Source organism: Trichomycterus rosablanca, chromosome 3 (genome assembly GCF_030014385.1).
Source record: "Trichomycterus rosablanca isolate fTriRos1 chromosome 3, fTriRos1.hap1, whole genome shotgun sequence".
Lineage (NCBI taxonomy): Eukaryota > Metazoa > Chordata > Actinopteri > Siluriformes > Trichomycteridae > Trichomycterus > Trichomycterus rosablanca.
This window is the reverse complement of record NC_085990.1, coordinates 49,442,361-49,458,943: the sequence shown is the minus strand read 5'-3', so window position 1 is coordinate 49,458,943 and position 16,583 is coordinate 49,442,361. Positions and strand designations below refer to the sequence as shown.

At 41.5% G+C, this 16,583-nt stretch overlaps 1 protein-coding gene across 1 annotated transcript; it reads right to left on the bottom strand.

The window, feature by feature from the left end:
- Window positions 1-4,505: 4,505 nt before the first annotated feature.
- On the bottom strand, window positions 4,506-8,195 carry c1ql3a (complement component 1, q subcomponent-like 3a). Its single transcript, XM_062992203.1, has 2 exons — window positions 7,563-8,195; window positions 4,506-4,722 (listed from the first exon to the last, which is right to left on the bottom strand). Exons 1-2 carry the CDS (start codon window positions 8,181-8,183, stop codon window positions 4,543-4,545), a joined length of 801 nt encoding a protein of 266 aa, XP_062848273.1. The 5' UTR covers window positions 8,184-8,195; the 3' UTR covers window positions 4,506-4,542.
- Between the last annotated feature and the right edge of the window lie 8,388 nt (window positions 8,196-16,583).

The following is a 16,583-nucleotide window of genomic DNA, read 5'->3' as shown; positions in this document are numbered from 1 at the left end:
ACCAGAGCTGACATCTCGAACTCATCGAATCTCAGCTCTGCCACCTGGCAGGCTTAGTGCCTACATGAGCAATGATTGGCTAGTTGTTCAAGGCCAGGGTGCCGGAGGGGGATTCCTCATAACTGATGCTATTCTGACCTCTGCTGACTGATTGATGACGCCTGCACAGAGACAAGGGTGCGGCTCTCTGTGCACAAAGCTGATCCACAGATGAAGTCGCCTCGTGCAGGTGGAAAGATGCAGTCGGCTACTGCACATGTGTGTTAGTCACAGCTCTCCTCAGTCAGAGTGGAGGTCAACATCAGTACAGAGGAAGCGTAATGCAAGCGGGTAATTGGATACGACTGGGAGATTGGGAGGAAATACACGTTTTTTTTAAATAGGATGTTCAACCGACTTATGATCAGGTGTTCACATACTTTTTGAACAGTTTAGGTTCTTCTAAATGAATCATTATAAATTTGCTTTGCTCTTTCTTTTTTGCAGACATTTGGCTCAGCTGGATACATCAATGTGTAAATAGGAAACTAAAACTTCACAAAAGGGTTTGAGAAGGGTGAGAATTTGCTCCTTCCTTAAATGATAAAGGAACGAGGTGGAAGATCTGAACGATATTGTTTGGAAGACATCATTACCAGTTAAACCTATCAAAATTGAATGGAAGACATACTTAGACATACTTAACATTTGCTCCAAGTCTGCTAATTCAGCCTTCATGCGTTCCTATTAATAGACTGGATCAGGTAGCAAATGTTAATTTATTTATTTAATCTTTAATAACGACTTTATCCTGATCATCCTGAAACAATGAGCGGGAGGCAGGTACACACCCTGCACAGGCTGACAATCTATTATAAGGCACAACGGATTCACCCATTTATTTACGTACTCAGTCACAACTAGGGCCGATTTAGAGTAGCCGGTCCACCGTCTGCCTGTTTTTGGAAGAAAAGAACCAAAAGAAAAGGAAACTTCAGAGAAAGTGACAGAAAGAGTCAATATGTTGTATCTACATGTACACTGATCAGCCATAACATTAAAACCACCTCCTTGTTTCTACACTCACTGTCCATTTTATCAGCTCCACTTACCATATAGAAGCACTTTGTAGTTCTACAATTAGAAAGATAGATAAGATAGAAAGATATCCTTTATTTGTCATATATACATATACAGATGTACAGTACAATGGTGTTGGAAGCTGGGGTCAGAGCGCAGGGTCAGCCAACTTACGGCGCCCCTGGAGCAGACAGGGTTAAGGCCTTTTGCTCAAGGACCCAACAGTGGCTACATAGCAGAGCCAGGATTTGAACCGCCAATCTTCCGGTTGATAGCCCAAAGCTCTACCCACTAGGCTACCACAGGCCCCCACAGTCCAGCAGTGACAGTGAGGTGTTTAAAAACTCCAGCAGTGCTGCTGTGTCTGATCCACGCATACCAGCACAACACACACTAACACACCACCACCATGTCAGTGTCACTGCAGTGCTGAGAATGATCCACCACCTAAATAATACCTGCTCTGTAGTTGTCCTGGTAGAGTCCTGACCATTGAAGAACAGCATGAAAGGGGGCTAACAAAGCATGCAGAGAAACAGATGGACTACAGTCAGTAATTGTAGAACTACAAAGTGCTTCTATATGGTAAGTGGAGCTGATAAAATGGACAGTGAGTGTAGAAACAAGGAGGTGGTTTTAATGTTATGGCTGATCAGTGTATATCATAGCATGTGTGTCCATGTGGATTTTCTTCTACCTTCTAAACACATGCAGACTGGAATTGATATTATAAATCACCCCGTACATGAACCAGGACCAAGTCTTTTCAAATGTCACAATATGACAGGCGACTCCAGTCGCTCGCAACAAGAACAGCTCTCAGGAACAAAAGAAAAGACAAGGAACTGTCCGAACCTGCCACACCAAATCTTGAACTGTGCATAGCTGTGGATTTACGGGTGATTCCATCTCAAAATTCATTATATTATAATTATTTATTCATTCATTTACTTTCAATTTACTGCTTTATCCAAATCTGAGATGTGGTGGGTCCTGCGTCTTTAGACACAAGTCCATCAGAGGGTTTATGCACTCACTTAGATCTAGGTACAAGTCCCAGCAGCTAATCCACCTTCTGCATGTTTTAAATAATAAAAAAAGAAAAGACTATAGACATGGAAAAGAATATGTACAACCTTGGGCCTCTAGTAGCAACTCAGCTGCTCCGCTAAATCTTAGTCTAAAAGTGACAAACAATTGTGCCACAGTGGAACAATTCTGATTATTTTGTATAGATGGTCACAATATACACCGATCAGCCATAACATTAAAACCACCTCCTTGTTTCTACACTTATTGTGCATTTTATCAGCTCCACTTACCATATAGAAGCACTTTGCGGTTCTACAATTACTGACTGTAGTCCATCTGTTTCTCTGCATGCTTTGTTAGCACCTTTCATGCTGTTCTTCAATGGTCAGGAGAGGACCACCACAGAGCAGGTATTATTTAGGTGGTGGATCATTCGCAGCACTGCAGTGACACTGACATGGTGGTGGTGTGTTAGTGTGTGTTGTGCTGGTATGAGTGGATCAGACACAGCAGCGCCGCTGGAGTTTTTAAACACCTCACTGTCACTGCTGGACTGAGAATAGTCCACCAACCAAAAATATCCAGTCAACAGCACCCAGTGGGCAGTGTCCTGTGACCACTGATGAAGCTCTAGAAGATGACCAACTCAAACAGCAGCAATAGATGAGCGATCGTCTCTGACTTTACATCTACAAGGTGGACCAACTAGGTAGGAGTGACTAATAGAGTGGACAGTGAGTGGAGACGGTATGTGTGTGATCCAGTCACACGCGCACAACACACACTAACACACCACCACCATGTCAGTGTCACTGCAGTGCTGAGAATGATCCACCACCTAAATAATACCTGCTCTGTGGTGGTCCTGTGAGAGTCCTGATCATTGAAGAACAGGATGAAAGGGGGCTAACAAAGCATGCAGAGAAACAGATGAACTACAGTCAGTAATTGTAGAACTACAAAGTGCTTCTATATGGTAAGTGGAGCTGATAAAATGGACAGTGAGTGTAGAAACAAGGTGGTTTTAATTTTATGGCTGATCAGTGTATATTCAGATATGTTCGAAATGTACACTTACTAGATTTGCATAATGTTAGGATCCGTCAGCTGTTGATATGGCAGGAATGTTTTACCAACCCTTCCTCCTCCCCCGATAGATTTGGCTCATGGCTACGGCCTTGTGTTTATGTAGTAGCACAATATCAGGCATGCTGTGTTTGTGTTGCTGTTGCAAGTGAATTCATTAATTGCAGCACTAAGAATATAAAACCCAATAACATTTTCTTTTATGTTCATTTTATGAGCGATCAGTGTCACAGTGCTAATGCGTTAACTAATTAGCTACATTTAGGTTAGGGAAAATGTGTGTTTATTATGACAAGACCAGCTCTCAGAAAAAAACAAAGACCGGAAATTGTCCGAACATGCTGCTTGTGGTAATACACAAGCGGAACCACAACCACACTAATTCAAGTCCCACTGTGCATAACTGTGGATTTACGAGCAAATTATTTATTCATTCATTTACGTGGGATATTGAAAAAGTTTCCACACTTTTATATTGTGTTTATAAGTGGTGAGGGTGGAAGGAGTAGTAATCAGTCGTATCTGAGAGACTGAGAGACGCTTATAGTCCGGATTTAGCTCCATCTGATTTCCACCTTTTTGGACGCCCAAAGAAGCTTTAAGGGGAAGAAGATTTTCATGTGATGATGAAGTGAAAGCAGCGCTGCATCAGTGGCTACGGGGTCAACCAAAGTTGGTACAATGCTGGAAAACATGCTTTGGAAGAAGACTGTAGACAAAGAATGTAATTTGTCTTTTAAATCCTTAATAAATAGAGTTTAAAAAGTGTGGAAACCCTTTGAAGAACCCGTATATTTATATAACTCGTATATTTTTAAGTTATTTTAAAATGCAGCCAATGGGAAGAGCGAGTCTGAAATCACTGTGCTATCTTCAGAATGGAACACAGAACCAATTCAGTTTACAGGTTTTAATCACTGGGAGACGTAAAGTCTTGATTATGGATGAACGCTTGACTTACAATCGTTGGGCTAATTCGTGGATGTTATTGCACAAGGTGGAAAAGTGTTTTGTGGTCAGAAATGGTCGGTAGCTACAGAAACAACAACTTACAGTACAAGAGTAACCGCTTTGGAGATGGAAAAGACTCATTTATGATTTTTTCAGGCTGATGTTTTGGTTCTTCAGTTTCCTCTCCGTGTGTGGAATTATATCAGTCGCCCTTATTTAAACCGGCTTGTCCTGGACTTTCGAATTAGACTTGAAGAGTCAGGACCGTGGTTTTACTTCCGCCAGCTCACACTCTTCACATATACCAGCTTGTTTATAGCGACGGAATGGTATACCGATGAGGGAGTGTGCCAACCGTCTCTGGCTCTGGGGGTTTGAAAGGAAACGTGAGAGGAACAGAAAGAATCTCATCTACTAATCAGCGTAGATGATGAAGCCGGAGAAGGTGCTGTATTTGTTGTTGTTGCCTCCGTGTGCTTTGCCGCCGTCCAGTTTAATATAGACTTCGTCTCCGGGCTCCAGGTGAAGAACCGCACTGTTACTGGCGTAGTCGTAGTTCTGATCCGCATCCTGTGCTATGGCACTCGCACGCACCTGTAAAGTGGAAAAAAAAAAAGTCATTCGCACTTCTCAAAGTCATTTCAAGTGATTTTATTAGCAGGGTGACCGTATAGTAACTTTTAGAGCCACCGCCCGATGGGAAACAAATAAACCAGATTTAGCTTTCTTCATATAGCTTTAACTTTATTTCAGCACCGTGGTCAGCAGCAGGCCAGCAAAATCCTCCCTGCTCAGCTAACATCTCCACTGCTGAGTGCTGAATCAACTCTTTATAGTGTCCATCTTCATTCTTTCATTGTCTGTATTACCACAGCTTCATCCTGGTCAAAATCACGGTGGGTTTGATTCACTCCGGACAGGTCGCCAGTCCATCACAGGGCAAACACACACATTTATATTTAAATACATAAAATGTACATTTACATTTTCTGCATTTAGCAGACGCTTTTATCCAAAGCGACTTACAGTACTGTGACAGTATAGTATCCAAGCAATTGAAGGTTAAGTGAATTGCTCAAGGGCCCAACAGTGGCAACCTGGCAGTGGTGGGGCTTGAAACAGCGACCTTCTGATTACTGGACCAGTACCTTAACCGCTAGGCTACAACTGCCCTTTAAAATATCAGTACAAACACTCCTGATCAAAATAGTGATATGGACAGGGTGAAGTGATTTAATTACACTTTTGCATCTATTACACTTTTTCTTAATTTAGGAAATCCACAGTGCCCTGTAAATCAGCTCGACTCTCGTCACCATTTAATAAAATGATTAGATTTAATAGAAATAGGTCTTCAATTACCCAGACGAAAATATAAAATAGGCCTCGTTATTCATGTCAGTTTTGAGGTATTTTTTAGAATCAAAGAGACTCACATGTGATTAGATTAAAGACACCGTCAAGTGCTCACTGTTTAAAAGGGTCTTGATTCACCCTTTATCAAATGACATGTTTATTTGATCTTCCAAGTGAACGTCATTACTGTTTATTTATTAAATGTAACATTTGCATGCAGAGGTGCAGTATGTACCACTATCATCTGACAGCAAGAAGGGCCTGGGTTTGATTCCCCGGCTGGGCAATCAGGGTCTTTTCTGTGTGCCGTTTGCATGTTCTCCCTGTGTCTCTGTTAGTTTCCTCTGGGTCAGGTTAATTGAAGCTATTAAAATTGCCTCATGTGTGTGTGCTTAATCATAGGAAAGCTGTAACCTAGCGGTTAAGGTACTGGTCCAGTAATCAGAAGGTTCCCGGTTCAAGCCCCACCACTGCCAGGTTGCCATTGTTGGGCCCTTGAGCAAGGTCCTTAATATACTGTTACCGTTCTGTAAGTCGCTTTGCATAAAAGCGTCTGCTAAATGCTGAAAAAGTAAATGTGCGTCATCCCTGTGATGGACTGGCGACCTGTCTGATGTGTTTCCTGGCTTTCGCCCAGTCAATAAGACCCACTGTGACCCTGACCAGGAAAAAGAGGTGGTAAAACAAACACTGAATAAATAAATGAATGAATTTGCCTGTGTGAAAACTGATGGCGCCTTTCTTGTCAAGTCATTGTCTAATATTTTAATATAAATATTTAAAGTAGTATGCACTAATATGCAGTCTATGTGTTAACTTATGTTTAAATGACAGGGAAATTTGGACTTTCGACTTGTCTGGGGTGTTTCCAGACCCACTGCGACCCTGACCAGGATACAGCGGTGGTAAAACAGACACAATGAATAAATTAATGAATTTGTCTGTGCAAAAAGTGAAGCCGCCTTTCATGTTCAAGTCATTGTCTAACATTTTAATGAAAATGTTTAAAGTAGTATGCAGTAATATACAGTTTGTGTTAACTCATGTTTAAACTCATGTGACCAAAACAAGGGAATTTAACCAGGAGCGTCCAAACGTTTGTGTGCGACCTGTAACTTAAGGATGGAAGAATGTAGGTCTTAAACACAGCAGAAGAAAGGCAGTGTTGCTTTGTTTGACCAACTCACATGTACAACCTTTAAAAAAGTAATAAAATACACATTGATCACGTCTTCGATGATACTTTTTGGGATGTCATTTCAAGTACATACAACAATTAACAACAAGTAATTTATGGTACGACAGCAGTTAAACCCCATTAACAAAAAATAAATTAATAAATAAATAAAAAGAAGTGCTCAATGTGTATTTTATTACCTTTTTAAAGGTTGTATATGTGAGTTGGTCTAACAAAGCAGCACTGCCTTTCTTTTGCTGTGTTTAAGACCTACATTCTTTCATCTTCAAGTTACAGGTCACACACAAACATTTGGACGTTCCTGGTCAAATTCCCCTGTTGTGATCAAATAATAATAATAATAATAATAATAATAATAAATAAATAAATAACAGCTTTATGCATAACAAATAATTAAATTAATAAATTATTTTTATTATTATTATTTATAATAATTAATTTTTAGAGTGGAATTTTAGTTATTTTTACATGAGATAAAACAGATAAAATAGCATCATATAAAAATGGTCTTCAACACTATACTGAAATTGTCATTAATTTTCAGTTCATTTTTAGGGCATTCAATTGAGCTGTTCTCAATCTTGTAAATGAATAGAGTTTCAGTTTTATCATCTCCAATCATCTGCTACATAAAGCATTTAAATGTATTATTTGTATACGAATGTATCCAAGACTTGTTAATATTTTCTTTACTCATATCTGTAATATCTATTTAAAAAAGCCCAAATAAAAAGAAAATAGTTCATAAAAAACTTTCATTTTTTTGCACTTCAAAACAAGTCATCAATACTTATGAACCATGTGTTGTTTTAATGACACATTTTAAGTGGAGTAAAAGAAAAAGGACTGGAACAGGGATGATGGTGCGATGTGCTCTCACCTGGTTGTTTTTGCACAGATCTGCCCACATGCTTGTTCCATCACCGCCGCGCATCAGCACATGGTAGGTAAAGAAATAGATCCCTGGTATGGAGCAGGTGAACTTTCCTGTGGTCGGATCGTAGTGATTCCCCAGATTCGTAACTACATCGTCGAACTTGAGTAACTCGTAACCTTCGTGCTGCTTTTTAAGCCCCGCGTAAAAGGCGATTTTGGGGACGGTGCTGTAGGTGGCGGCACTGATGGCTCCTGCGCTGTTGGGCCCCGGCGGTCCAGGTAAGCCTGGTCGTCCCGGATCTCCTCGCTCTCCAGGGGGGCCGGCGGGTCCCGGAGGTCCGGGCTCTCCAGGTGGACCACGTGGTCCAATCTTCCCGGGACGGCCTGGCTCTCCCCTCGGCCCCTGGATAAAGGTGGGCAACGATTGTACGAGACCGGTGTCCCGCGCGGCTGTCTCCGCTGTGGCCGTACTGCTGGGTGATTTGGTGCCGTACGGATCGCACACCATCCTGCATGTACCCAGCATCTCATAGTGCGCCGATGTGCCGGCCGAGTTCACCAAAACTGGGATGAGCACGACCAACACCAGAACCATGACCACTCCGAGCACCCCGGCCGCGATCATGCGTTTTCTGCTGCCGACCAGCCGAGTGAGCGCCGGACGCTCCTCCTGTCTGCTTTTGGGCGAAATCTTGCTGGTTGTTAAGTGACACCCTGGAGAAAAAAACACAACCAATTGGCTGTGATGATAATGTTAATGAACCGTTTTGGGCAGGGCCCAAACTTTTTTCCTCTAACTTTTTTGGGGGGGGGCAGATGTTTGCCTATTCAAGTCGCACTGAAAGTTCTCCAAGCTTATCTCGCTCCAGCCCGCTGGACTTTAAAAAGCACTTGCTCCAGCATCTCAAACAACCTGTATAGAATTTAAATCTCCATTATCACGTAGGGAACACGTTATTCACGGCGTATGTATCCCACGAGCACGTAGTTGTCCCGGTTCTTAAGGGCTTCCTTAGTGCGTAAAGGCAGCGTAAGGCAGCATCGGAGCGACAAATGCGCGCTGCTGAGATGCGCTGTGAAGAGAAACAGAAGCAGTGAGCGCACAGAGCTGACCGCCCAGCATCAAGACACAGCAGAAAAAGAGAGGGAGGGTGAACCACAGAGCATCCTTCCAACTAAACAGAATAGAAGATGTTCAGCCACCACCTCTTCTGCAAGCCTGATACCTCCCTCTGGTCTGAAGTCAGAGTGTTGAGCATCAAAAAGCAGCATGAAAAAATGATGCTGAAAAGCGGTACATGTGGTTACATCAGTTAATAATGCTGTGCCAAACAGCATGTGCAGTATTTTCTGGGTTTAGCTGGTCCAGTGACAATGCCTTGGAAAAACAATTTAATTCCCTAAACTATTTAAAATATTTTATTGCTTCAGATTTACTTATTTATTAATAAATCATCCAGAACAGGATTGTGGTGGACCTGGAGTTCTGGAGACGGGAATACACCCTACACCAATCCATAGCTACCTTCATATACATATAAATATATTTAGCTACACACACATACACACATGCATGTGCTTAATCACAGCTAGTTAAAATAGTGATATTAACATAATTAATATCAGCTGTAGCCTAGTGGTTAAGGTACTGGTCCAGTAATCAGAAGGTTGCCGGTTCAAGCCCCACTGCCAGGTTGCCACTGTTGGGCCCTTGAGCAAGGCCCTTAACCCTCAATTGCTCAGACAATATACTGTCACAGTACTGTAAGTTGCTTTGGATAAAAGCGTCTGCTAAATGCCGAAAATGTAAATGTAAGTGTAAATAATTTCCTGGGTGTTATTTACAGTTGAAGTCAAAAGTATACATACGCTTGTAGTGGACATATACAGTATGTCATGTCAGAGTTTATATTTTCAGCATTTATCCAAAGCGATATACAGTATACAGTCTAAGCAACTGATGGTTAAGGGTCTTGCACAAGGGCCCAACAGTGGCAACCTGATAGTGGTGGGGTTTTAACCAGAAACCTTCTGCTTGCTAGTTCAGTATCTTAACCGCTAGGCTACAACTGCAACTGAAGTTGTTCAACAAGTTCAATAAAGTTAGTTTACTCTAAGGCCAGGACAACTTTCTTAACCCTGGACAGAGTCACTTGTGTTCCAGCACAATAAATAAATAAAAATTTACAGCAGATCTGTTTTTGGTGGATCTTGCACTGACCAAATGTGTTAACTTGAGTATCCAAAAGGACGTTAACAGTGCTGATAAAAAAGCAACAAGTAATCTACAGTTGTTTTCACAAGCTTTTGTAATGTCATACATACTGAACATATTTAAACAGATGCACAGATACAGGTTTGCATGGTGGCTAAGTAGCACTGTCGTCTCACAGCTAGAAGGTTTGATTCCCTGGTGGAGTTTGCATGTTCTCCTGGAGTCGGTTTCCTCCCACAATTTAAAAACATGCGGTCAGGTTAATTGGTGCTACTAAAATTGCCCCAGATGTGAATACGCATGTGTGTGTGTGTGTATATGTGTGTGTGCGCCCAGTAAAGTGTACCCACCACAACCCTGAATAGAATAAAGCTGGTGTAAAATGGTAAATGACTGCATGCACCTATAAATATGATAAAAAGTATGTGGACATCCCCACTGATTAATGAGTTCATGTGACCCTCTCGACAAATTACACTTGAGATTTTCTTTTCCTGCCTAAATGGCAGAAATTATTGTAAGCCATGGTGTACAGTCTAAAAAGTTTAGACACCCCAGGTTTTGTCGATTTTTATAGTAAAAATAACGAAACCAATCCAATTATATGTATTTGCTGAATTAAGCATACTGTTTAACCCTTTAATGGTCTGACCATGAAAATAATGTTTAAATTATTTCTTAGCATGTCTTAGTTTCTTGGGACTATACCAACGACAAACAATTATATAATAATATGTATTATATTATATTGTATTGTATTGTATTGTATTGTATTGTATTGTATTATATTATATTATATATAAAGTATATATAAAAATATATTATTTTTTTACACACAGTATTTTTTAATGAGCCTCTACCAAACAGATCACAAAAAGATGCAACTTTCTTGGATGATTATTCAGCTGCAGCTTCAAGTCGACATAAGTTGAGTCAAGTCAAGTCAGGTTTATTTATAAAGCCCCTTCAAACACCTCAAGTGTCATTCAAGGTGCTGTACAGTAAAATCAGAACAATAATAAAGCAAATCAATGACATAAAGTACAGTAAAAGACATATAGCAACCCATAAAGATTAGAAAGGATGTTTTCTTAAAACCATCTACCAATATTTTTGAATTTAACACACATGAACCAAGGAGTAGATACAACCCGAACACTCACTTACTTTCTTAACCGATTATCCAATTAGGGTTGCATGGCGGTGCTGGAGCCTATCTAAGGTTTTCAATGGACGGGGCACCAGTCTATCACAGGGCAGACACACATACACACACACACCCCTTCACCTATAGGGCAATTCAGTGTCTCCAATTAGCCTGACTGCATGTTTTTGGACTGTGGGAGGAAACCGGAGCACCCAGAGGTAACCCACACAGACAAGGGGAGAACATGCAAACTCCACACAGAAAAGACCCAGACTGCTCCATCTGGGGATCGAACCCAGGACCTTCTTGCTGTGAGGTGACAGTGCTACCCACTGAGCCACCGTGCCGCCCCACAACCCAAACAAGATTATTTAAAAACAGTGTAAAGAAACATTTATAGCATTTAAAAGACGCTGTTATTCAATGCAACTTACAATTATGAATGAATACAAAGAAATAAAGGGGTAAGGGATTTACTAAGTGGCCCAACAGTGGCAATTTGACATTGCTGGGGCTTGAACCAGCAAACTTATTAGTCCAGTACCTTAACCACAGAGCTACCACTGCCCTGATAAAAAACACAAAATATCATTACTTGCTATAACTATTCCATATCTCACATTTGTTCAACAAAACATAAAAAATCTGACCAATGGGTGGCCTAACTTTTCTGTCCTATTCCAAGTGTATGTTTAATTTTTTTATTTATTTTTTATTCATTTTTCCCCAATTTTCCTTCCCAATCTAGTCATATCCAATTACCCAATTGCATTACGCTTCCTCTCTACCGATGCTGATCCCCACTTCTGATTAAGGAGAGAGAGACTGACACACGTCCCCTCCGACACCTGCGCAGTACTGACTGCATCTTTTCACCTGCATGAGGCGAGTTCATATGCGAATCAGCTTTGTGTACGAAGAGCCACACCCTGTCCACATTATTCCTTGACTCTGTGCAGGTGCCATTAACCAACCAGCAGAGGTCATAATTGCCTCAGTTATGAGGAGCTCTGGTCTGGCTTCCCACCCTGTATGAACAACAGGCCAATCGTTGTCCATATAGCCGCCCAGCGCAGTCAGATGTCAGCTCTGGTGTGCTAGCGTGTTTTACCACTGCGCCACCTGAGCGGCTCGTGTATGTTTATTTTTTTTAATTAACATTTATGTAAATGTAACATTTAAGAGATTGGGAGAACAGTGTTTTAAAGCACTGTAAATACTGTAGTCATTATCTCTGAGCACTATGTACTGTTTGCGTATTGACTGCATGATTTTAGCTCACTGAAGATTTTGCTTTGTAGAAACAATTTGTCAGGACAAAACTTGTTGATTTGACGATATAACCAATGTATCGTTACACCCGTTTATTTTTCCTCTAATTAACAGCCACTTTAGGCCGGTGCATGGTGAAAAATGCGCACACCGGGAGTTTGCACTTAAAGCTCGTACTCAGAGGCTGAGAATGAGCTGTGAAGGTAACAGAGCGATCATGAACATGACACCTTTGCCAATACTGGACTGGCAAGTGATGTATTGCTCCTCCAGAACGCAAGGAGAAATCATTTCCTCAGAATCGACTCTAACTCACAAATAATCACTTGCTGAAGCAATTTTGTTTCTTCTGATTTTCCTACAAATTTGTCAAGTTGCTTATCCAAAAGGACGGAGGGGGGCAGAGCTGATGAAAGGAGCCCTAATAGATCAAAAGTGATCTATAGTTGTTGTTGTTGTTGTTGTTTTCACCACAATAACTATTGGGAAAGTTTTAATTCACATTCACATATTTAGACAGATACACAATATGAAAACCCCATTATTTTTATATTATTATTAGGTTAGTGGCAGTAGTAGCTCAGCAGTTAAAGTACTAGACTACAAATTAGAAGGTCCTGGGTTAGATCCACAGGTGGAGCGGTCCGGGTCCTTTCTGTGTGGAATTTGCATGTTCTCCCTGTGTCTGTGTAGGTTTCCTCTTGGAGCTCCGGTTTCCTTCCACAGTTCAAAGACGTGCAAGTGAGGTGAACTGGGGGAAAAAAAGTCTGTGACTGTGTTTGACATTAAACTTGAACTGATAAATCTTGTGTAACCAGTAACTATCTGTCCTGTCAGGAATGTAACCAAAGTGTGTAAAACATGATGTTAAAATCCTAATAAACAAATAAATAGAAATTAGAAAGGTGTTGGTGCATTGCCATGTTGTCACTGTTGGGCCCTCAATTGCTCAAATTGTATTCAGCCACAACTCTAAGTCGCTTTGGATTAAAAAAAAAGCATCTGCTAAATGCTATAAAAAATTAAATGCAAATTTACATTTAGGAGTTTCAGCCTCACTCATTGCTGACAAGTGTATACATTTAATTATATCAAATAAATGATATACTTCAACTTTGTGGCAACCATAAGGGAAATACTCTTTCCTGTTCCAGCATGACTGTGGCCCCATCAAAGGCGTGGTTGGATGAGTGTGGTGTGAATGAACTCCAGTGACCTGCAAAGTCCCGAACTCTACCTCACTAAACACCAACTGTAGGCCGGGCCTTCCTTTTCAACATCAGCGCCTGACCTTACAAATGCTCTTATGACTGAATAGGGACGAATTCCCACAGATACATTTCAAAAACTTGGAAAGCCTTCCCAGCAGAGCTGTGCGGGGTGGGTGCGTGGGGGGTGTATGGGATACTCCGTGTTAAGATAAGATAAGATAGCCTTTTATTATCCCACAGGGGGAATTTGTAACGTTACAGCAGCTTTCAAAAATATACAGATATAAAATGTTTTATACATATATTAATAAAAGAAATGTAAGAAATGTATACATACAGTATATAAAAGATATATAGAATATATAAAACATTTACAAGAGGTATATAAAATGATATATAAAACATTACAAAAATACAAATGACAAAAGAATCAGTCTTTGAAAAGCAGAAGACATACAGTATATTGCCCTGTTTCATAAAGTGAACTGCACATTGTATGACAATTATTGCACATGATTCAAAAAATGTATTGCACATCGTTTAGGTTTACTTCAAATAAGTGCAAATATAAAACCATACGAGTTATTGTGATGGAGATGACTGTCTGCGCTTGGGGTGGTGCTGGTTACGTAGCCTTACAGCAGAAGGAGCTGCAGTATCTCTCCCTCGAGCAACGTGGGTGAAGAAGCCTGTCGCTAAAGGAGCTGCCCAGTGCTGCCACTGTCTCATACAGTGGGTGAGAGGTGTTCTCCATTAGGGATGAAAGCTTGGCCATCATCCCTCTCTCATGGTTGCACATGGTTTTGAAATAGAATGTGGAACAAGCTTGTAGTCAGGTGTCAATTATTGCACATAATGATCAGTGTATACACAAAAAATGGAGAGGGGGGTGGGTGTTAGGTCTGTTTACATTTTCAAAACAGTCAGGGGTGCTGTGTTGGGTAAACAGTCGTTCAAGAAATCAATTATTTCTGGTCTGCACAACCAGAAGCAATTGAGGGATCTAAACTGGCTTGAGGTCAGTAAATGTGTCTGATTGGCACCCTGTGCAGAGTGTATTCCTGTATTTACATGTGGAACTGGACCCACTGTGACCGTTTTCAGAATGAATCAGGTACTAAAGATAAACAAATAAATACATAAATAAAAATCAGTGTTTGGGTGTGTCAGTCACAAATGATATGCTTCCAACTTTGTGGCATTACTTTCCTGTTCTGGCATGGCTGTGCCTCTGCTGACTGAGTTCTGTAAAGACGTGGATTGATCAGTTTGGTGTGGAGGAACTTCAGTGGCCTACATTGAGCTCCGACCACAACCTCGTTGAATAAATTTGTGATTAGGCGGAACATCTAATGCGAGTCAGGTTCTCTCGTCCAACATGAGCGCCTGACCTCACAAATCCTCTTTGGACAGAATGAACAGGCACAGATCTTCTCAGTCACAATTCAGAATCGTATTCAGAATGAAGTCAGAGCGCCTATAGCTGTAAGGGCGTGGAGGGATTAATAATACGCATGGTTTTGGTAGATGTCCATCAATCTCATGGTCAGTTGTCAACATGTTATTGGTCATACTGGGTCTGTCTGGAAACCTAGTGATCTCTCTGCATAGACACATTTTACGTCATCCTACGCTCCCGAGAAGAGGGCGTGTCTAAACTCTTAGATTACTTAAAATGCTCCTACTGAGGCGCCTTAATTCTGAGTGATGATCTGACTGAATAATGAGGAAGCGTCCGATGCTTCCTTAGCGCTGAAGGCAATCCCAGCATTCAGTGTCGCACAACTTTTCACTCACTCACTCACTGTCTTAACCGCTTATCCAATCAGGGTCGTGGGGTGGGGTGGGAGGGGGGGGGGGGGTGCTGGAGCCTATCCCAGCTTTTCAATGGGCGCAAGGCATATAGTAACACCCTGGATGGGGCACCAGTCCACTGCAGGGCAGACACACACATACACACACACCCATTCATCTATAGGACAATTCAGTGTCTCCAATTAACCTGACTGCATGTTTTTGGACTGTGGGAGGAAACCGGAGCTCCCGGAAGAAACCCACACAGACACGGGGAGAACATGCAAACTCTGCACAGAAAGGACCCGGACCGCCCCGCCTGAGGATCTAACCCAGAACCCTCTTGCTGTGAGGCTCAACTTTTTTTAGAAGAAAATGACAAATATGGCGGGACGAATGTGGAGCAACCAACGGAGTTCTCTTCAAATGTAAACAAATTCTCATTGATGTTTAATTTGTATAAAGGTGCACAAGTGTCGTTTATTTGTAAATTCGGGCTCATCAGGGGCAGTTTAACCGTTTTCGGTACACGGGAGACGTTAGCTGGCATGCTAGCAAATTGTGCCACCTCAGCCCACTGGTTTGAATGGCCTGAGGCTAAATGGATACGTGGTAGCTCAGCGGTTAAGGTACTGGACTAGTAATCAGAAGGTTGCCAGTTCAAACCACACCACCGCCAAGTTGTTGGGCCCCTGAGCAAAGCCGCTAACCCTCAGTTGCTCAAAACTGCATCAGTCATAATTCCTAGCCGCTCTGGTTTAAAGCATCTGCTAAATGCTGCAAATGTAAATATAATCATGTTTTGAGGGCAGTGGTAGCTCAGTGGTTAAGGTACTGGAGTAGTAATGATAAGGTTGCTGCCAGGTTGTCACTGTTGGGCCCTTGAGCCCTTGAGCCTTGCTTAGACAGTGTATTATCACAATACTGTAAGTCGCTTTGGATGAAAGCGTCTGCTAAATGCGGAAGTGTAAATGCAAGCTTAGTAAGCTAAAGCTGCAGTGACTTACTCGCTGTAATCACTGTCTAAGTAGAGCGTCTAAATAATCTGAGTTATGAGTTACTATAGCCACAAAGTTGGAAGCATATAATTATTTACACCTGTTATCAATGGGTGTGACTGACGCACCCAAACATCTCAATAATTAGGAAGAATGTCCACTTACTTTAGATCATGTACTGCATACTAATCCACAACAGAAACGGCTTCCTGATCAGGGTCGTAGTGGGTCTACAGCCTGAATGGAAACACCGAGCACAGGGCAGGAATGTTTACTAAACAGATAGGCAGCAGGCAGCAAGGCAGCTCACTAGGTTTTCAGACAGACTCATAATGTCTGTTAATTTTCAAATGCGATGTCTTTTAATGTCCTTCATTTACAAACAACA

Excerpts from the sequence above, each read along its gene's own strand:
- c1ql3a (XM_062992203.1), bottom strand. The coding sequence starts at position 8,183 with ATGATCGCGGCCGGGGTGCTCGGAGTGGTCATGGTTCTGGTGTTGGTC. Across the intron at positions 4,723-7,562 it reads ATCTGTGCAAAAACAACCAG|GTGCGTGCGAGTGCCATAGC; the intron begins GTGAGAGCACAT and ends TCCACTTTACAG.